The sequence below is a fragment of the Colletotrichum costaricense genome, assembly GCF_030867565.1.
Source record: "Colletotrichum costaricense strain IMI 309622 chromosome Unknown Scaffold_6.1, whole genome shotgun sequence".
Lineage (NCBI taxonomy): Eukaryota > Fungi > Ascomycota > Sordariomycetes > Glomerellales > Glomerellaceae > Colletotrichum > Colletotrichum costaricense.
In genome coordinates, this window is record NW_026848235.1 from 679,009 (window position 1) to 699,576 (window position 20,568).

A 20,568-nucleotide genomic window follows, 5' to 3' on the forward strand; every position below is an offset into this window, starting at 1 on the left:
GTCTCTTTGGTCTTGCGAGGGATTTCGTTACAAAACTTGTCATGACAAAGAACTTGGGCAAGGAGCCAGGCTTCTTTACAACCACTACGCATCTCTTTCCGCTATCGGGCTACCATTACATACTAGGTGGCACCTATGGCTGGTACCAAGCAATCGTGAAGTGTGAAGTCCCCTCAACATGGCCAGCCTTATACTTCAGGGGAATCACGGATATGAGTCTCAAAGACACCACCTTTTTCTCACGGCAGCTTGATCAAGTTACGTAGGAGGGACCATATAGCGTGACAATTATGCTCGCTTGCTAAGCCGATACAGTGCTAAGTACTAATCACTTCAGGCTTGTAGACCAGCCCAACAACAGGGGTGACTCCAGTCTTCCACATCCATGGCAAGTAGATCTATGCATACCAAGTTGCATCGGCACGATCGGCCGGTCAAACGCCTTGAGCTCGGCCAAACCAATCTGAAGCCGTCAATTAGAAGTCCAGATGCTGTTCATGATCCTCGGCCTCCTCGGTCTTCCTCGCTCTTACGGATTTTAATGGATGCGAATGAAACTCTGGACAACCTCTTCTTCAAAGGCTAAAAGTTGTTAATGACTTCATCGCTTGAGCAGAGACATTAGGTGCCGATTTTATTAGATTGTCTGATAAAAAGTTCCCTAGTTGCAAATCGTAGAATCTTACCAGCTTGTCTGCTAGCCGCAAGAGTTGGTGATGTGCTGCGACGAGTAAGGGAAGACATTACATTCCCACTTCAATCTCATTGAACCGGAATACACACAGCTCATAGTGTCGATACCCCATGATCCCACTTCAGGTGCAAGGGAATCAGCGATCAAGGTCAGGAGTCGCCCTTTCTTGGTTCCAGGGTGATGCTGATTCCTAGAAGTGTGAGAACGCACATGCGAATAGATTCATAAGCCAATTGCCTACCGGCACAAAGTCGACCCGTCTGCAGTCAGCACACATCACCAAAAACAGGCGCAGCACACGGACACATTGTTTTAGTCGGTTTTGGACAACTGTCCGCTACCTTACTCAAGACTTCATGGGCGAAGCAGATATCGGGAAAAAGTAACAGCTTGGAGGTCAGAACCGGACTTTAACAAAAACCCCGATCGACGCTACGGCTAACCTAGTTGCATACACTTGCATACAGATAGGTCGACACTAGGACCGCCATATTACCGCTTCCGGCACGCATTTCGGGCGTACATCCCTCCCACTGCACAGCCCTACCGGTGCAGGGATCGGACTTTTGCCAAGATCTCTGAAAACTCCGGTCGCTGACTTGGACAACCTCCAGTCCATCATACACGCGGCATCGGACGAAGGACGAGGACATAGCGAACAAGCCTCCCCCCAATGATCAATGCAAGACTTGCTGAGCCTTTACGGAACGCGAATACCCAACACTCTTCCAGTCACATTTCAACGAACTTGACTTCCTCTTATTAAACAAACCTCCGAGAATTGGTCTCCATCGTTTCCCCTCCATCCCACAGCCGTACCACTTACGACCAAGACAGAGTCTTTAATCGGGAAGAACAGCGTCGTTCCGGCGGAGAAGTCAGAGAATTTCCAATATCCGCTCTTCTCATTAGGAGTATTCACAAAGGCCTTTGACAGCCCCGGGTCCGGTCACAGTCTACCCGTAACCATGTCTGCCGCTTCGTCTCCCACTCGATCGACGAAAAGTCCTTCGCCGGAGACCACCCGCGTCCCTTCTGTAGCCAAATGGGGCGCCGCCTGCGCGCCGTGTGCGACGGCAAAAGCAAAGTGTCTTCGATCCAATACGACGCCCGGGTCAAAGTGTGATAGGTACGTTTGCGAGGCACAGTGTTCTTTATGCAGCCATCCCGTCCATGATCTCCCGGGTTCGTTACGCCTGCATAGGGGAGCCGGGGATTCCTTAAGATCTCCGGGCCCGGGGGCGGATCTAGACGTTGTTTGTTCCACGGGAATGGCGTGTGGTGTGGTGGCTACCATGGCTCCATTGCAACCCGCCATGTCTTTGATGGCCCAATGGCGGGAGTGGGAGAAGGACCCTAGGCGGCGCTTGTTGTCAGTTTTGACTAACGGTTGTGTTGTTGTTGCGTGATAGATGTGAGCGGCTCTTCAAGCATTGTTCGGTTCAGATTCACAGGCCAAGGAAGAAGAGGCAAAGCAGGCCGTCGTAAGTCACACTTCTCAATCTCGGACCCGCGTTCAGTCAAGGACGCTGGATGGTTGCTGTCCAGTATGGAAGCAACGCTAAGCCCTATACAAATGGGGGTTGTGGGATACCGAAGATTCTCTGTATCACTCATTCGGACGAATCACTGAGACAAGATATCGCAGGAAAACAACACAGCTTGAAGAGCGTCTCAACCGCCTGGTCAACACCCTACGAGTATCAGGAAACGTGTCCACCCTCCCGAGTGGCCCATCCACCGGCCAGCCAGTGTTGCCTGGCCCATCAAGACACTCATACCCAATCTGCAATCCGCCAGTCTCCCTACTCTCAGGACAACCAATACCGGCGGACTTCTACTCCCAAAGCCGCGTCTCACCTTGGGACGTCGAAGACCTCTCCGACGTCAGGCCCATCAACATTCCCGAGACCTACAACTCCTTCGTGCCCCCGACATGCATATGCAAGCCCGAGCCGGGGGAAGCCCCGCCGCCTCCCGACACGGACGAGAACCTCCTCAAGATTTACCGCACCAAGCTGGCGCCGTGCTTCCCCTTCGTGCTGGTGCCGGATGACGTCTCTGCCACTACGCTCGGCGCGACGAGGCCGTTCCTGATGGCTGCTATACGCATGGTCTCGTCTTACCGAAGCCTGAAGTCGATGCGGGGGCAGATGTATCGTCTCTTGAATCACGTTGCCGACCACATGCTCCTACGATCCGAGAGGTCGTTTGATTTGCTGCTTGGATTGGTGGTTATGCTAGGCTGGTTTCATCAGCATTGCATCGCTCACGCTCAGCTTAATCAGCTTGTCTCATTGGCTACGTGTCTTGTTGGTGAGCTGGGGCTTAAGAGGAGCCCATGTTTGCCGGAGCGGACGAGGTTGTTGGTCATGCGGCCTTGGGAGTTGCGGGAACGGACGAATGAGGAGCGGAGGTTGCTGTTGGCGGTGTGGTATCTCAGCTCATGGTAAGCTTCAATCCTTTTTGGAGGAAAGAAGAGTGGTCGAGCTGACATTTAATCCACAGCATCTCAATGGACATTCACCAGATTGATTCTATGAGATATTCGGGGTACATGCAACAGTGTTTGCGAGAGCTTGAAGATGATGTAGAGTATGAGTCGGATATACATCTCGGATACATCGTTCGGATACAAAGACTCTGCGAGAGGATCTCGGACCTGAGGTCGAAAGACTATCTCGACGAAGAAGGGGATGAGAGTACTCGGGCGCCTCTCTCAGCCTACGTCTCTGGCTTCAGAGCGGAGTGGAACAAACTCCAGACTAGCATGCCCCCTACCTTGAAGAACAACGGTCAGTTTGGCCTCCCCCAAATCACAAGCCGAAGCGAAATACTGACAGACTATAGCCTACCTCCAAGTAAGAATGGCCACCCTACGGCTTCGCATCCACGAACCCCCCAGAATCGACGCCGAGCTCCTCGCCTCCCTCTCAAAATCCCTCGACTCCATCAGCGCAGGCTCTACATCCGCCCTCGACGCCTTCTACCAATCCAACGCAGCCCTCAAAGCCTGGTTCGAAACCTGGCTCTCCGTGCCTCAAGAATTCTTCTATTGCATCCCCATCTCGATAGCCTCGCACATGGTCTACGCCGTTATGATGATGAGTCGCTGGTCCTGGCTTACAACAAGAGGCAAAACGCCGCCCGAGCCGCAGACAGACCCGTCAGACCCGTCAAAGGATAACCCCAATGTTGCACTGGCGGCCATGGAAGCTGCCATCAGCCCCAATACCCCCGCGTCCACGTCAACCCCGTCGGCTGAGACGAAGGGCTCTTCGCCGTGGCAGACGACGTTGCCCGATAAGGATCTGCCTCAGGTGCTGGCTGCGCTCAAGGCGCGTCTTTCTACGCAGCCTGATCTAATGCTTGATGTGGAGGGGTACCTCAACCGAATCGTGGCTCAGCTACAGACTATTGACGCATTGTACTCCGAGATGTCTGTTGACGAGGGTGAGTGGCGCGGCAACATCTGGAGCCTGGGCGCGACGAAAGTCAAGATTGCGATGCTGAGGCAGCAGAGGTGGTCCAAGGTTATTGCCTCGCAGGCGGAGGAGCGGGAGCTCGAGATCCAGGGCGCGGGAGGCGAGCAGCTTGGGCTTGGTGAGATTGAGATGCAGGAGAACTTCCTTGCCTCGTTGCAGATGCCCGAGTGGGATGCGAGTATGGTCTGGGATCCGCACACTTATTATGATCCCATGCCTCAGGACCCGGCGCTCTGGAGTGAGGTTGCTCCCGGGGATCAGGACTGGGGGACGATGGGGTCGTTGGGACACATGCCGGAGGGGAGATATATGTAACTTGTGTGGCTTGTAAGATAGAAATGTGAGAGTAGCTGTCTAGATCTCAACGAAGCTCATGATTTTGTGAAATCTGGCATCGTGTCAAACCAGTCAACTAAGGTGCCTAAGACAAGGTTGTGGATAGAGGACTCCATCAGGAGATGTGAATTATGAGAGGTACATATTCCAATACCTGGCTGGAAAAGTCATCTGGCGTTGTGGCAGAGTGGTCTAATGCGCAAGACTAGAAATCTTGTTCCTTCGGGAGCGTCTGTTCGAATCAGGCCAACGTCGACCTTTTGCCTTTTGTACCATCTGTCGTCCTGACTTCTCGTATTTCTATGATGGTGAAACTTTTTTTTTGTTTTCGTACTCACCTATTGTGTCTTGCAAAGCAATTGATCTGAACTCTAAACACTGGTTGGTGGTGGTTGTCACCCCAAAACTTTCCGCTTCACAACCCATCCCTGTCACCTATCAAAAGTGGCTGCTTAAAGCTTGTCATAAATCAAACATTTCGATCGTATCTTGTCGGCGAATGACTACCTTAGAGAGTGAGTCATTCTCTCAATTCGATATTCACTAGCAAATTATGAGCGGCGAGTCGGCTCCCGAAGGCCTGAGTAGATGAAGGACGGGTTAAAGAGAGCCTTTTCATAACTCTCATCCCATTTGGAGTGTAGGGCAGATGTTCATCAAATGCGGATAAGACGGCAACTAGCTTCACACTCCCTGAGTTCCCGATGGCCGAACCAACACAACTCTTGAACAAACAACACAATTTCTTTAGTCTACTTGATTACGCGTCAAACGTCTACGGCGCAGCGGGGGCAGCTCCCGAAGATCCCTGCCAACTCTTGCCCAATAACCCACCACTGCCGCCCTTCTTCTTCTCCTCCTCTTCCATCTTTAACACCAACTCCCCAAACAATCCATTCGCCCAGCCGAACCACGCGCGCGTCCAGTCATTGTCGTTCCAGCTGTTGACGCTCTCGTGCAAAACGCCAGAGCCAGCCGTCGAATCCAGCACCATTCGTAACTGCTCCTCGACATCCTTCTCCACGTCCTTGCTGCCGGAAATGGGATCGTACGCGGTAATGGCAGCAATGACGGCCGCCATAGGCCACGCTTTGCCTGGACCAACGTGTGGCCCGCCGACAGCGGAGATGACAGGACCCTTCATGTAGTATGAGTTCGCGTCACTGAGGACATACTTGCGCGTGTTGCGGTATACCTCGGTGTAGTCGTGCAGCTTCTCGCCCTTGGGCGGGTCGGGGTACTTGAAGTTGGAGTGCGTAAAGTTCCACAGCGGCATGGCCAGGAGAGAAGGCACGTTGGCGTCGTCCATCAAGTTCGCGCCGCCGTAACCGTCCACCTCGTACGCAAAGATATCGCCAAACCCGGGTCGGTGCACAATGGCATCCTTTTCGATACCCTGCCGGATCCCAAACGCCTGCGCGCGCATCTCCAACGTCAGGTTCTTGGCCTTCTCGCCATCCAGCTTGGCCATGATCTCGGACGCGGACTCGAGATACTTTGCCCACATCATGTTGGCCGGCACCAGGAACTGGAAGATACAGGCGTCATCCGAAGGGCGGAATGCCGTGCGAATCATGCCATTTTCCTTAATCGGGTTTCCCAAGCCGTCGTTGGTCAAGGTCTCGCTGCCGCGATTCGTCCACCCCGTGAACGTCCACGCCGACTTTTCCACTTTGCCCTCGGGTGAGTAGGTGCCCAGCCGCATCGCGCCCGCGGCGTTGACGGCGGCCTCGACGGCGTCTATCCAGTGGTACTTGTTAAAATGCTGCCAGTCGCCCGTCTTCTCCGCGTACGAGACGGACATTTTCAGAAACGACGCCAGTGAGTCAAGTTCCCACTTGCAATCGAAAACTTTTTCCGGGTCGTACGCCGGCATGGGGTGGTTGTGCACGTAGGCGCCGTTGTGCGTTGGCGGGATGCCGCTCTCGGGCGGCGGCTGGAAGCTGTGGCAGTACGGCGAGATGATGATGTAGCGCGAATGAGCGTTGATGAGGCCGCGCCAGAGGCTGGCAAGGGAGTTTGGGTCCCGCGAAGCCTCAAGGAGGGGCAGGTAAGGGCTGATTTGCTCAGCCGAGTCGCGCAGCCAGAGGGCGTCAATGTCGCCGGTGATGACATAAGTGAGCTCCTGGTCCGTCGCCTTAGACACGCCCGTGGCCTTGTCCGTCTCGTTGGCGTACCCCCTCCACTTCACCATGCTGTCGAGCGTCATGGGATACGCATTCTCAAAGAGGCGGTACAGGTCCGGGTCCTTGATGACGCCCTTCATGCGGATGATGAGGTTGTCCATGGCGGGGAGGCGGAATGTGCGACATTCTGGCCGGGGCCGGTTGAGCGGGAATTTGCGTTTGCCCTCGGACAACGGGCCGGGCTTCGAGCGCATCCAGTTCTCAAAAGACTCGCAGTCCGCTGCGGGCGGCGGTGTCGGTGGCATCGGCGACGACGCGGGAGCGCTGGGTTTCGGATCACCGGGTCGGCCGGTGTCCGTAGGCGGCTGCTTGGCCAGCTCCTCGTCCTTGTTGCGATACGAGTCCTGCCCCTCGGCGTCGGCCTTGAGCTTGTCTGCGGCGGTATCAGGTTCGCCGTGTGCTACCGGTAGTTCCTTGTCCTTGTCCTGGTTTCCGAGGGGTTGCTTGCCGGCATCACCGCCGGTGGTAGTGGTAGTTTTGCCATTGCTCACGCCGGCTGCTGCTGATCGCGCTGAGTCCAGGTAGCTGCCGCCGCCTGCGAGGCCAGAGTTGTTGAGGAAGAGCACAAAGATGATGACGAGAAGGGCAATGAATACGACGCGCGCGCGACGTGTCTGTATGCCGCCGCTCAGGACGGTGAAGGCTGGCATGGCTGCGTCGTGTCTGTGGCGTCACCCCCTTGAGCGCGTTGCCGTTCCAATGGGATTGCCCTCAATGAGTGTTCGTTCCTGTGAGATGAGTCCCCCGAATGGTGTATCTTTCTCCCTTCCAATGCCGATAATGAGAGTGTGGCGTTTTTGAGTGCTCACTCAGCTCATCCAGCCCATGACAACATGCAAATATTGGGACCCTCACTTCAACTAGACATCGTGTGCTGTGTTTCGAAAGGGCGGAGAACTCAAGAGGAGTTGACGAGTTGACTTGCTTCAGGCGACGGTGTCGATTCCCGCTCTAAAAGGTTTAGAAAGTAAGGGGGTCACCCTCGCTCGGCATCCCACTATAATTGGATTTTAGTTCCAGGGCGCCGTCTCGGTCGGTTCCAAGCAATTTCGGGTCGCTCGTGTTGCAGGATGATCCTTGACTAGTTCGGTCCTCAACTCTGATCAAACTTCTTGCGGGGGGTTGTCTCAGCGGAGGGGGCATATTAAGGGACCACACGGGAAAAAGAGCTTTTTTCAGTGATTATTGAATGGTCCCCTTCCCCTCCAGGTACGAACGATACGAATAATCTGTCTGCTTTCATCCTGCTCATGGGATTGGCCGCCGCCGTAAAGTATTGCTTACAACCTAGTTCATCTTCGGGTCAACTTGCGCAACCACATCTCTTCATCTGAACGCGGGGAAATAACTAATCCAATCACGGACAGCTGGCTCCGAATTGTGAACGAACCACGCGACCCTCGGGTTGCACCGCACTATCGAATGGTTGCAGCGTTGTGTGGCTGGCCGCCACGCGAACAGTGGCTTCATGCAAAAACGTGCAACAACATGCCGAGGAGCAAAATGTTTATTGCGATATCTCGACGTTGGCCTGATTCGAACAGACGCTCCCGAAGGAACAAGATTTCTAGTCTTGCGCATTAGACCACTCTGCCACAACGCCGAAGTTGTCGTGAACCCGCAATGAAGCGGGGATGCTGAGGAGCGGGCTTTGGTGCCACTAGACCTCTCACGACAGCCTCAACTTTTTTTGACGAATTCTTGCGAGATCGCCATGCGAACATCTAAGAGTAATTGGGGTTGGCAAAACGCGCATTTCCAGCTTAGGTTACCGGTGGGATTCATGCCCACCCAACTCAACGCGTTCGCCCAATCCTGAAACCTTGCGACTCATTGACGCAAACTTTGATAACTGGGACTGCTCGTAGTATACGCACGACTGAGGAGACAGCAGTCTACAAGATAGAGAACAGATACAATGCTCGCCAAAAGACCATTATAACTTGTACAACCTCGGCTCCGTCCCATCCTCCGCCACCCGCCGTACAATCCCCCGATTCTTGACCCCGTAGTACACCCTCAGCGCCGCACACCCAACCACGACAACGAAAAGCAGCGCCGCATTAGCCCAGTGGCCGGTCGGGTACCCCCGGGCCTTCTCCTCGGCCTTGTAGACCCATACGCCCGGGATCTGCCCGAGTCCGGCGCCGATGCTGACGTTGAGCGCGATGGCGAGCCCCGTCGCCGCCGTGCTGAAGATGTTGGACGTCAGCCAGCCCAGCAGTGGCGGGATGCACGCAAAGGCGCCCGAGGCGCCGACGATGAGACAGCCGTAGCGCGCGTTGTAGGCGTCGGGCGGGAGGACGGCCGAGACCGCGAAGGCGATGCCGCCGATGAGGGCTAGGGCTGCGGAGTGGACGCCGCGGGCGTTGAAGTGGTCTGCGGACCATGCTACGAGGATTTGGACGACTGGTTTCTCACGCGTTAGCCTCTGGGGGGTATATGTCGGTTGAGGGTATTAAGGGAGTAAGTTCTCGGCCTGGACGTACCGTATGCTGCAGCGTAGGGGGGAACCGTCATCAGCTGGGCTTGCAGATCGACAAACCCGAGTCCTGAGGTAATGGACGGTGTAAACAGCGATAGCGATGAGAACGGCGTCGACATGGCAAAGTACACCAGGTAGTGTCCATACAACCTCCAGTCCGTCAGCGTCGCCTTCGCTTCCTCCCAAGACATAGTCTTGTGGCTGCTCTTGCTGCCCTCATGGTGGAGTCTCCGCAGCGCGAGATCCTTTTCGCGTTCTGAAAGCCAGCTGGCGCTCTCAGGATAATCAGGTAAGAAGAACCACACGAAAAAGGCAGACAGACACGAAGGGATGCCCTCGAGGATGAAGAGCCACCGCCACCCCGACATGCCGTGCACCTGGTTCATATGCCCGATCCCGTACGCAATCGCACCGCCGAATGCACCCGCTAAGGTCGCGCTCGCGAGAATCATGGCGACCCTCACGCTCCTCTCATCATGTTTGTACCAAAAGGTGAGATAGTACACCAATCCTGGGAATAGCCCAGCCTCAAAAACGCCGAGGAGGAACCGCACCCCCGTCACCGTCGCGAAGCTGTTTGCGCCGCCGAGGCCAATGGTGACAGAGCCCCAAGAGAACATGAGGAAGGCGAGCCAGCGCGAGGGCCGGAGCTTCTTGAGGAGGATGTTGGAGGGCACCTCAAAGATTGCGTAGGCAATGAGGAAGATCATGAGGGCGATCGTGAAGTCGCGGTTGGACATGTGAGTCTCGGTCTGCATGTCGTGGCCCGTGGAGGAGTTGAGGATCTTTGCGTTGCCGATGTTGGATCGGTCGAGGAAGCAGAGAAAGTAGATGCTCGCGGAGAGCGGGATGATGCGTTTGTCTTGTTTCCAGAGAAGCGCTTTCTCTTCTTCCGCGTCGGCTGGTGTTGGGGAGGATGGTAAGGGTTCCTGTGATGATGCGGTTACTATCAGTGTGCCTTGTGATTGTCCACTCCATGGCGCAATTACCTCTTTCACGGCGGGAGACTCGACGTCCTCTCGGCCGAGGCCAAACGAGCCCTTTCCCTCGGGATGTGAGGCCATCGTCGATGCTGAGAAAGATGTGTTGCTGAGCAGAGCCGCGGTAGCAAGCACCGTTTGAGCTGAATACGATTGTAGACAGAATTCTTGACCACAAAGGTGTCACTGTCTTCAGCCTTGAAATGTCAACATTGAACCTTAGGCAAGGTATCAATAGAAAAAGAACATTTCATACCTTCGTCACGCAGCAAGAACTGTTGGCCTTTCCATCTCATCGGCCGAGGTGGGTTTCTCCATTCCCCGCATCCGCGGGGAAGCTTCTCCTCACCTCCAACACGAAAATCTCACCAAACCATGCATGTGCCGCCGTGCCGCCCCAGCGTCGCTATCTGGTGGAGTGGGTTTTGGTGGTTTTCGCGAATCAACGGCTCGCTGTAAGAGTGCGACGATCGGCCCTGCTTGATGCAATCATGCAGGTTTAGCCAAACAAGTCACACACGATGACCGAGAACCGGAGTAGCAGGGAGATACGGGAGGTTGGGAGGATTCGCCTAAGACAACGCCCTGTCCCTCGCTTTATCTGGCGTCGGGTGGAATTGGGATCTGCAAAGCCAACCACCGAATCTTACTATGACTACTCATTGAGAAGTCATCTATGGAATCGTCAAGTGTGAGAGGAAGGATAGGACATTCTCACTTGAACACAAAAAGGCGCATCCTCAGACTCCCGCGAATTCATTGCTGCTTAGCTCGATGAATTGATAAACCGCTGTTTGGGTCACGCGCTGAAGACCAGACACCATTCGGGTCTCAATTGATGCATGCTCAGGCGAAATTGCTCGAGGTCTCAGCCACAGACCTTTCAAAGCCGAAGAACTCCGGCATTTCCACCATTGCGATATCTCATTCCACGCTTACGTCCGCGTAGAATAGCCGTCGTTCGTGATCTTGAACCCGCTGAACCCCTTCGCCAACTGAATCTAGTTTGGTACTGTCTCATGAGCCGCCTCTTCGCGAACGGGCAAACACGTGGCTTGGGCCGACCCGAAGCCCCGGACAGATTTGATAGGCTGCAAAACGACTGATCTGCTATGTTGTTGCTGATTGAATCCGGTCTCATCGTGTTGCGTTCCTGGGCACCTTCGGCTGTAGCCAAGATGGATCGCGGGGTCTAAGACAACATGCCGTTTCCGGTGCTTCAAAGACACTTCTGTAGAAACGGACCCTTCAGATATGAGCCCATTTCACATGCTAACATCTGAGATTCTGTTCCATCTCAGCCCTAGAGAACTGCGAGCTGAACCTGATCATTGATATAATGGCCTGGTGGGTGGCCCTCTCTTTTCTCCTGCTTGTCGTCTGCTCTTCGTCAACATCAAGTCTGCTCCTACAAGAACAAGAAACTAATTAAAATGTCGACAGAATACGTCAAATGTGCACACAGAACCATCCCAGAGGATGGAAACTTTGCGAACAGGAAAAGGCTGGTGATCTGCTGCGATGGCACATGGAACAACTCGTAAGTGCGGCAATGAAGAGATTCGATCATCCACGTATGCGTATACTGAGATGCCACTCCAAGCAATAATGGCGGCGTACCCACCAACGTGAGCCGTCTCTCATCTGCAGTCGCACACAAGTGCTGCAGCGGAATGCCTCAAGTAGTCTACTACCACCGCGGTCCCGGAACAGAAGAAGACAAATGGGCTAGCTTTGTGGGAGGCCTGTTCGGCCTGGGTGTCAAACAGGTAAGTGACTCAAATAGACTGATGGCAGTGACAAATGATTAATGTTAAGCGGTACCAGGACATCGTAGATTGCTACCGCTTCATCTGCGATAACTACAATCCGGGTGATGAGATCATAATCGTCGGCTTCTCACGAGGCGCCTTCACGGCTCGGTCGCTCGCAGGCATGGTCTGCACGCTTGGGTTCCTCAACCGCTCTGGACTCAGCAGCCTCGGCCAGATCTACAACGATTACAAGGCCTTCAACGACTGGACGGATCCTCGCATGTTTGACCCGAAGAAGCATCTACTAGGGTTCAACCATGACCAGCTGAAGATGAAGATCGAGAAACAGTACATGACAGAGATTCAGCCGCTCGAAGATAAGTTGGACGCCGACAAAGTCGGAGATTTATCCGAGGAAGAGTTATGGGATGTGGAGAGGGATCTGGTGAAACTCCTCGAACGTTACGACAAGGCCACGAGTCACGAAGCCTTAGAGAAGCAGCTGTATCAGGACAAAAAAGAGTTATTCACGAAGATGACTCAATTCAAACGGACAGATGGGAGCATGAAGTTTCGCTCCATGGCAGAAGCTTATCGCCAGCAGCTGAGCGATGTAAGTGATGCTTCACCGGTCCGAAGTCCTTGAGTTGATGACTGACTTCACAGTACGAACTTTGTTTGACTCGTATGAAAGACAACGGCAGCAATGTCACCTCGCACAAAGCTGTGGAGGGGAAGATCAAGGCAGTTGGTCGGTCCATCCCCACTCCCGACGATTGGTTCAACTCGAGTCTGCGATAGCTAACAGACATGGGAATAGGTGTTTGGGAGACAGTAGGCAGTCTTGGAATTCCCAAGATGCCGTGGTGCAATTGGCACGGCGCCAGCCGCAGTGCTGCAGAGGTAAGATTCGTCCTTGAAGGGGGTCCCGGGACCGTGGTTGTCATCTATGTGCAATGGCTAAACGGCTCTTGACTGCCAGCTCCGATTTGCCAGCTACAACGTCCACCCCAATATCGATCATGCGTTCCACGCCCTTGCTCTGGACGAATTCAGAAGCCCTTTCTCTCCCACGCTTTGGAGATGCAAGGGATCGAACAAGAATACTCAACTCCGCCAGGTCTGGTTTCCTGGGTGTCACAGCAACGTCGGCGGAGGCACTGATTCCCAGCAAATCTCCAAGATTGCCCTTGGATGTATGTTACGCACTCCTGGTGCTGTGCTCTCCGCCAGGGCGAAGATCTCCTACGCCTCACTTGATGAACACAGACTAACTCGGTGTCACTAGGGATGGCGGATCAGCTGACTTCCGTTGGCGTGGAATTCAGCACGTGCGAGATGCAGCGCATCTTCAGTACAATCTCCCACGGAGACACCATTCGGCCTTGGGGTCTCGGTGAGATCACCAGCCCGACATCTTTGGTCACGACAGGTCTTGACCGGGTTTGGAACACGATATCAGCGCCATATTTTGCGTACCACGGTCAATACGCAGAGAGCTCAGCGCGAAACCCCCATTTCTATGAGGATGACGGCCAGAAGAAGCTTCTGACACACACGGAGGAGCTCGTTCATCCCTGTGTAAGGGTTCGGTACCTGTACAACGGTCTCGGGCTTGACGATAAGGCTGAATGGCGCTGCAATGCTCTGACGGGACGCGGATGGGAACTCAAGCTTGATAGAGGCGTGGACCCAAATAAGATTCGCCCAGGACGGGATCCGAAGATCGTGGACAAGTACAGGACCGTCGGCGGATCCGTCACCTCTATCCATCAGCAGTATCCGAAGACCCTGGCTGCGGAAGGCCAGCTCGTCAATACTGAGCAGCCCTCGGAGGTCCATCTATGGCAGTTGAAACATCCGGAAAACACTTACACATGGACTCACCCAGAGGGTAAGGTGCTTGAAGAAGAGCAAATTGGCATGTGGGAACGCATGTTCATCAAAATCAACGACAACCATGTTGACTTGAAGGAGATAAGTGATGAACAAAAGATGCAGAAACAGACGCAAGGTGATCGCCTTAGAGACATGGCGACGAACAACGTGTACCACGCCCTGGGCATGGTTGGCTGGATTGTCAAGACTACTATTGGCGCAGTATTTGTTACGCGGCCGGACAAGCAGTATCCGCTCGGGTACCCGTTAAAGCATGGGTACTACGACTTCGTGTCCTGGCAAAAGGGGCTCAAGCAGGATGATTCGAAGGTTGGCCCCTCAGCCAAGGACTCGGCCAAGGATGCACGTGCTTCTAAAGATGGTGATGTCCATGTTCATTACCACTGGCTGAATGATGGTACGCAATGAGAGGGCGCAACTTGACCTTGAAGTGGATACTTTGTATGGATATTTGGCGACATACTTTCATTCGTCTTTTGGGACTTTGCTGTTTTTAATGTCAAAAGGTTCTGGCTATCTTTTACACCACTGTCAATGAATAGTAACGTAAAGGACAATCTCTTCATTGAGTTCGGAAAAAAGGAGCAACTAGATTAATACATCAAGCTCGTGTACAAACTCTCTCTTTCGTGTCGCAACTCCCTATGGCCTAGGAAGGGAAATCGATCTTCCTGCAAAATGGGTTACGAGTGATTCAGAGATCAGCACCACAAATCTAGCAAATATTTTTTTCCACGTTGATCAAACAGCACGAAGGACCCAATCTAGGTAGATTCCTGCGTTTCGCGATGGAGAGGATGAGCCGGAAGATCTTTTACGTATTCTACGGCAATCTCAGTCAACTCGATCGATAGGTGATGGTTCCTCAACGAGAGAAAGACGATCACTCGGTATTATGTATTACCGTCCCACGGCTCAAGGAGTTATTGATTTCCATACCCTAATTACAAATGTCGGTACACTCGAGCAAAGGTGGGCGACTCGCCTACTCAGTTCCACCTTGGAAATATAAACCTTCGTCCTGTGCTGTCCATGTTGCAGCTTGCCTCGACCGCTTGGTTTGGAAGGTGTCAATTCCAGCCGCAGGCAGCAGTCAAGTGGGCCAATAAACCGTGTCTACCGCCCAAGTCCCCGGCCGAAGGATTGCCATGCAGACGTCTAGTTCATCTCGTATAGAGTATTGACCAAACGTTATCACCCTGATGGTAGCATGCTGAATGCCTTGCAGGAACGCTATGTAGTTGTTAGCCTATCAAGGATCGAGATCGTAGCATGATCTTCAGGGACCCCGAGATGATGCCGACTGGAGGAACGGGCCGTAATACGTACAGCTCTCTCGAAGTCCCGGTAATTCAAGACTTACATAGTTCTAAAAACCGGAGCTTCATCACATGGTCTTCTTGGGAGGTAATTTGCATTATGCATAAGAATTCGTTCTTGCCCACCCCTATTGGCCTGCGAAACCATTGCGTGGAGAGATTCTAGTATCCCAAACAACAACCAAGATGCTCTCCCTCACAAGCACAGTCGCGCTCTGCGCCGCTATGATCGGCGCAACTATGGCTGTAACCTCCATCTCAGACACCCAAATGACAACTCTTCTAACTGAAGGCGGTGTTGGACTCGCCATGGCCGCTCAGCCAATGTGGTTCTTCGGACAAGCGATGAACCGACCTCCCTGTATTCCAACGCATGCAGTCGTCAACCGACAGCAAACGCCTGGCGCGGAGCTTTGCGAATGGCCTGACGCCGGTTGTAATTGCCGAAAACCGGGCGTCGAAATCGGGAACCTGGCGCCTGATTTTCCAGTCTATTACAGCTACAGCAAGTGTAATGACAACGAGGTACGGGTGGCGTATAATCTGTTTTATGAGAAGGATGGGTTCACGCCATCTGGCGTCTTTGGACATAAATAGTACGTTCCACCCTGGCCCATTGTCTTCAATACCAGATATGACTGGCTGATCACTCAATCAACAGTGACTGGGAGAGGGTAATTGTCGTATGGACGAAAAATTCCGCAAGCAACTGGCAGCCGTCGCAGCTCTTACTCTCCCAACACTCAGGTTACGACCGCAAGAACTGGGTCGACATCCAAAACACCTTCAACACCGTCGACGCAACACTCCCTCGCGGTGGTGACAACGGCAGAAAGAATCTTGACCATCCAAAGGTATACGTCGCCTGGTCTAAACATGCCATCTACCACGATAGGAACACGGGTTGGAACGATGTGCTTTCCCAGTTGACGAATAATGCCTTTCGTTCGCAGGATTGGTGGTATTATCATGCGAGCAGTACGTACATTTGTGCTAGTCTCTGGGACTGTTTGTGTTGCATACCGTGATGACAGAGACTGACCTGTTGCAGGCTCGTACATCCGCGCAGACGGCTCGACTGAGATTGGAAAGCAGATGGCTGGGATGAATTGGGGATCGGCCACAAGTCATCCGGCCAGTGTGCACGACGGGCTGTGTTCCGCGTGAGTTGTCAGATGGAAACTCCGAGCACGCTCGGGTTTAGCAGTTCGCTACAGCTCCATTCCGCACGTTATCAAGAATAAAGTCAGCTCGTGCTAAAGCAAGGCCGGATTCAGAGACGATGAGATTTGGATCCGTCTGTGGAATTGTCTATCTGTGAAGCTTAGCATTAAACTCCTAGTCTTAATTCCGGGGTCAATGTCAGCACGCTGACGCGTATCCCCCGTCTAATCCGCTTAGAGTTCTGCTTTACAACCCGCGGGTTCCAGCCCCGGAAAGTGTCAATAGTATATAAAAATACGGAACACATCACTAATCCTATCGTTTGCACATACCTGTCAGGCCTCCTCATCTCAACCTAAGCACTACCACCTAGAGTCAACGACCCTTGCATCATGGCAACCTCCAAGCCCCAATTCAAGGGCTGGCTTGCAGTTGCTGCAGACGCTGCAGAAGGAAAACTTGAATTCCTCGGCTTTGAACCAAAGCCATGGGAAGAAAATGACGTGGATATCAAGATCACCCACTGCGGTGTATGTGGCTCAGATATCCATATGATGAGCAGTGGCTGGGTAAGTGAGATGGAACAATTCCCCGAGGAGTGGCGACTGCTGGCTAACCATGGTAACTCGCAGGGTCCCGCCCCTTACCCCCTCTGTGTTGGGCACGAGATCATCGGAACGGTTGAACGCATTGGGTCTCAAGTTGAAGGTGACCTGCGTGTCGGCGACCGGGTTGGAGTCGGACCCCAAAGCGACTCATGCCTGGGACGATTTGGGGACTGCGATCGTTGCGCAACGGGCCGTGAGAATTACTGCCAAAAGATGGTCTCGACGTACGCAGCAAAGCACTTTAATGGCGGAAGCGCTATGGGTGGCTATGCCCTTTACCATAGGTGCCCCTCGCATTTCGTTTTCAAGATCCCCGACGGCCTCTCGTCAGCTGTGGCTGCTCCCATGCTTTGTGCAGGGGCTACCGTTTTTTCACCTTTGAAGAAGAACGGATGTGGTCCTGGTAAAACGATCGGTGTGGCAGGTATCGGCGGTCTCGGTCACTTTGCCATACTGTTTGCCAAGGCACTTGGGGCAGATAAGGTTGTCGCTATTTCGCGCCGAGGCGACAAGCGTGAGGATGCCTTTGCCCTAGGAGCAGATGAATTCATTGCGACAGAGGATGCTGGTTGGCAGCAGCAGTACTACCAATCATTGGATTTAATCATATCAACTGTGTCGTCCGTCAAAGTCAGTCATTGCATCGTCCTCCTCGCTGTTCTAAAGGGTGCTAAGTAGATTCCTAGGCTCCAGTCGGTGATTACCTCTCCTTGTTGAATATTGAGGGCAGCCTAATCCAATTGGGATCTCCAGATGATGGTGATTTTGTAATTCCTGGCTATCCACTGATCTTTGGTGGAGTAAAATTTGGTGGGTCATGCATCGGATCTCCTGCTGAAATCCGCGAAATGCTGCTCCTAGCGGAAAAGACCGGACTTAAGCCTTGGATTGAGGAACGGCCAATGAGCGATATCAATCAGACAATCGTCGACATGGTTGCTGGAAAGGCCAAATATCGCTATGTTCTGGTAAATGACCAGTGAGAACAGTACCCAGCCTGACGTATCAGAGGGGCCCAAGTCTCACCTGAGTTCGGGGGTAATGATATCTCCGAGTTAGTTGATGACGCCTTAGATCGAAATGCTTGGTCTCACCTATCTATGGAGTACCCTCCTATTCATTCCCAGCACCGGACTCAATGTAACCACTATGCTAGATACTCCTTGCTTACTACAGAGCAATCAGTAACTGATTTCTGAGTTTTAAGGTGACATCTTAGCTATTGCATCGCCGAGACAATTGAAAGTGTATGCAGCCACTGCTCGTAGAAGACGTGGATTCGTGGTACAATCATCCGATCAGTGCCTGGAACCCTGTTAGCGATGCCGATAGCTAGACGCCAACCGTTAGAAACCATAGACTCGCACTAAATACATGTTCCAGGTCTAGCCTGTTTCTTCAATGGCATTGCCAGCTTACCTTCACTATGGTGCTTGCTGTCTTCAAATACCTCCACAAACTCCGAGATCAGGCAGCTGCAAGATTTAGCGGAAGCTCTGGTTCCGGCTTTGTCGTCGCGTAAGTTGCATTTGGACACGGGCTGATTTGATCATCTACGGATCTAGCTAAGATAGATTTTTATCACGCTGCTGCCCGACTCTCTTTAGAAGTATCCAGATATCAAAACAGGCCTACTCATATGGGTCATGATGAACCTAGTAAAGATCGAGGATCTCGACCCTCGCTTGAATGTTCTCCTAAGAGCTCTTCTAAAGAATGCGGCAGATAGTAGTGTTACGCGCGTATCAGAGCAACCGACTTTGGCACAAAGCAAAAGTTTCGACGATGATGGAAGCGGCATTATTGTCCCCTGTTCTGCACCATATAAGCACGCCAGCCAGCAGCCAACTGATCGGGCCGTAACAATTTACGCACTTCACTGATGTCTCTTACTCTGCCATCGTTAACCGCTATAGACTCGATGCAATATTGGATGCAACAGAGAACTCAAATGATTTCCTCTTCTTGTTACCGTTGCTGTCGGTCCTAGTCCCCTGAACGTTCCAAAGTAATCACAACATGCTACGTACAATTTATACCTAGCCGCACATCAGGCATCGGCCGCGTTCTGTCTCAAGTCAATACACAATATCAGCAGTCTGATTTCTTGCCCCATGCTTCCTGTAACAGCTCTCTCACGGTCTTGGCCTTTATTGAGGGAAAGAGATCGTTGACCAATTGCGGAGGATCGAAATCGAATCCACCCATGGCAAAATCTTGACCATAGATGCCCAATATAGTGATCAGACTTTCTTTTGGGACGTGTTCGTACATTTGCTGATGAGCAGGAAGTTCTGTGACTATGCCATCTTTCAATGCCCTCTCCGAGTCATGGACAACGTTGAATTTTAGATCTTTGATTTCCTCCGCAAGTTGCAGAAACTGGTTCCAAGAGAGCCTGTCGCCTCGAATATATGCGCTCTTTTCCCACTTGGGAAGATGCAGATAAGCCGTGACAAATTGCGCCACGTCGAGGCTGTGGGTAAAGATGGCTAGTGAATCGCCAGAACCCGGAACAGCTGCGGCATTGTTTTCCATATCGATGAAAAGGCCTTCCGGTTTGATGTAGGACTTGACATAAGGCGCAACATAGTAATCGATGAACCACCCGATGCGAAAGGCTGTATACTCCAATGATGTGGCGTCTAGGAGCTCCAGTGCGTCATATTTAGGCTTGGCGAAGAAATACCCCCTGAACCTATGATCAACGGGTCAGCGGATGTGGAGTTCAGTTATTTCGTAGAAAGGACCATCCTAAACTTCATACTCTTCAGGGTAGTCATGCGCCCAGAAAGATGGCACAAAGCGTCTTGTTCTCGATGACTTCTCAGCAGCCCGAATGAGGTTCATTTCAGGGCCTGACCCGTGCAAGGTGACGATTGCCGACACAACTACCTCCACGTCCTTCGCCTCTAAAAGGTTGGAGATAGCGTCGACGTCATCGTAGTCAATTGCGATAACCGGAGCTCCAAGTCCGCCTTGCTCTTTTGTATCCAGCTTGGTCAGAATTAGCGATTGAAGATTGTGTCAGTGTCGAAGTCCCACCGTGCGAGTTAAAATCAAGACATTGAAAGTGCCATCTTCGAGCAAGGCGTCAACAATGGCACGGCCCAACATGCCTCCGCCGCCAGCAACCGCAATAGTCTGCATGATGAATGCAGGTGTTTTGGCCTGTAGATAAGAATGCCGTTGTATAGAGGTACTTTTAATGCAGCCGAAAATCGCAAAGTCATAAGAATAAGGCGTGTGAGAAGTGTGATCAATTCGACACACCAAACATAATAGGACTATATAACAGCTGAAGGAATTACGCCTGACATCAAAGTCCGCAGTTTGAGTTCATAGCGGAGATAGTAGACTCGGCGTCGACCAGTCTCACTCGATTCCTTACGTGATATCCGCATCTATAATAAGATCAAGCTGCGGAAAACTTTTACTCGGACTGCTGGTGGACCCCGAGATGGATCTTTGATGACCGATCACGATCGGGGAACTTGGTGATTTCTAATTCCGGTAGGCGTCGGCCCCGGAAAGTGGGCTAAGTAAGAGCGAGTCTAAGAGACTACGGAACGCGAGAGCTGCGGCACCCAGAACCGTGGAATCCGCGGCCGTGGAACCCGCGGCCGTGGAACTCGAGACCATGCACAGGTTGAAAGCG

General features: G+C 52.7%; 6 protein-coding genes across 6 annotated transcripts; 3 read left to right on the forward strand and 3 right to left on the reverse strand.

The window, feature by feature from the left end:
• Positions 1-1,509: 1,509 nt before the first annotated feature.
• Positions 1,510-4,494, forward strand: CCOS01_06456 (uncharacterized protein; the record flags this gene model as incomplete). The annotated part of the gene is made up of 5 exons (XM_060454625.1): positions 1,510-1,879; positions 2,141-2,178; positions 2,356-3,143; positions 3,203-3,489; positions 3,557-4,494. Coding segments are annotated over 5 exons (2,421 nt in total), but the record flags the coding sequence as incomplete, so codon positions are not given.
• A 796-nt stretch (positions 4,495-5,290) lies between these two features.
• On the reverse strand, positions 5,291-7,351 carry CCOS01_06457 (uncharacterized protein; the record flags this gene model as incomplete). Its single annotated transcript, XM_060454626.1, has 1 exon — positions 5,291-7,351. One exon carries the CDS (start codon positions 7,349-7,351, stop codon positions 5,291-5,293), a length of 2,061 nt encoding a protein of 686 aa, XP_060314326.1.
• Positions 7,352-8,637: 1,286 nt separating this feature from the next.
• Positions 8,638-10,250, reverse strand: CCOS01_06458 (major facilitator superfamily transporter; the record flags this gene model as incomplete). Its single annotated transcript, XM_060454627.1, has 3 exons — positions 8,638-9,110; positions 9,191-10,115; positions 10,176-10,250. The coding sequence occupies 3 exons, from the start codon at positions 10,248-10,250 to the stop codon at positions 8,638-8,640; spliced, it is 1,473 nt and encodes a 490-aa protein (XP_060314327.1).
• Positions 10,251-11,599: 1,349 nt separating this feature from the next.
• CCOS01_06459 (uncharacterized protein) lies at positions 11,600-14,227 on the forward strand (the record flags this gene model as incomplete). The annotated part of the gene is made up of 7 exons (XM_060454628.1): positions 11,600-11,706; positions 11,770-11,935; positions 11,994-12,533; positions 12,587-12,671; positions 12,741-12,823; positions 12,903-13,116; positions 13,209-14,227. The coding sequence occupies 7 exons, from the start codon at positions 11,600-11,602 to the stop codon at positions 14,225-14,227; spliced, it is 2,214 nt and encodes a 737-aa protein (XP_060314328.1).
• A 1,097-nt stretch (positions 14,228-15,324) lies between these two features.
• On the forward strand, positions 15,325-17,893 carry CCOS01_06460 (zinc-binding dehydrogenase; the record flags this gene model as incomplete). The annotated part of the gene is made up of 6 exons (XM_060454629.1): positions 15,325-15,734; positions 15,800-16,116; positions 16,190-16,301; positions 16,676-16,871; positions 16,935-17,393; positions 17,597-17,893. The coding sequence occupies 6 exons, from the start codon at positions 15,325-15,327 to the stop codon at positions 17,891-17,893; spliced, it is 1,791 nt and encodes a 596-aa protein (XP_060314329.1).
• Positions 17,894-19,001: 1,108 nt separating this feature from the next.
• Positions 19,002-20,060, reverse strand: CCOS01_06461 (uncharacterized protein; the record flags this gene model as incomplete). The annotated part of the gene is made up of 3 exons (XM_060454630.1): positions 19,002-19,608; positions 19,678-19,907; positions 19,956-20,060. 3 exons carry the CDS (start codon positions 20,058-20,060, stop codon positions 19,002-19,004), a joined length of 942 nt encoding a protein of 313 aa, XP_060314330.1.
• Positions 20,061-20,568: the final 508 nt, after the last annotated feature.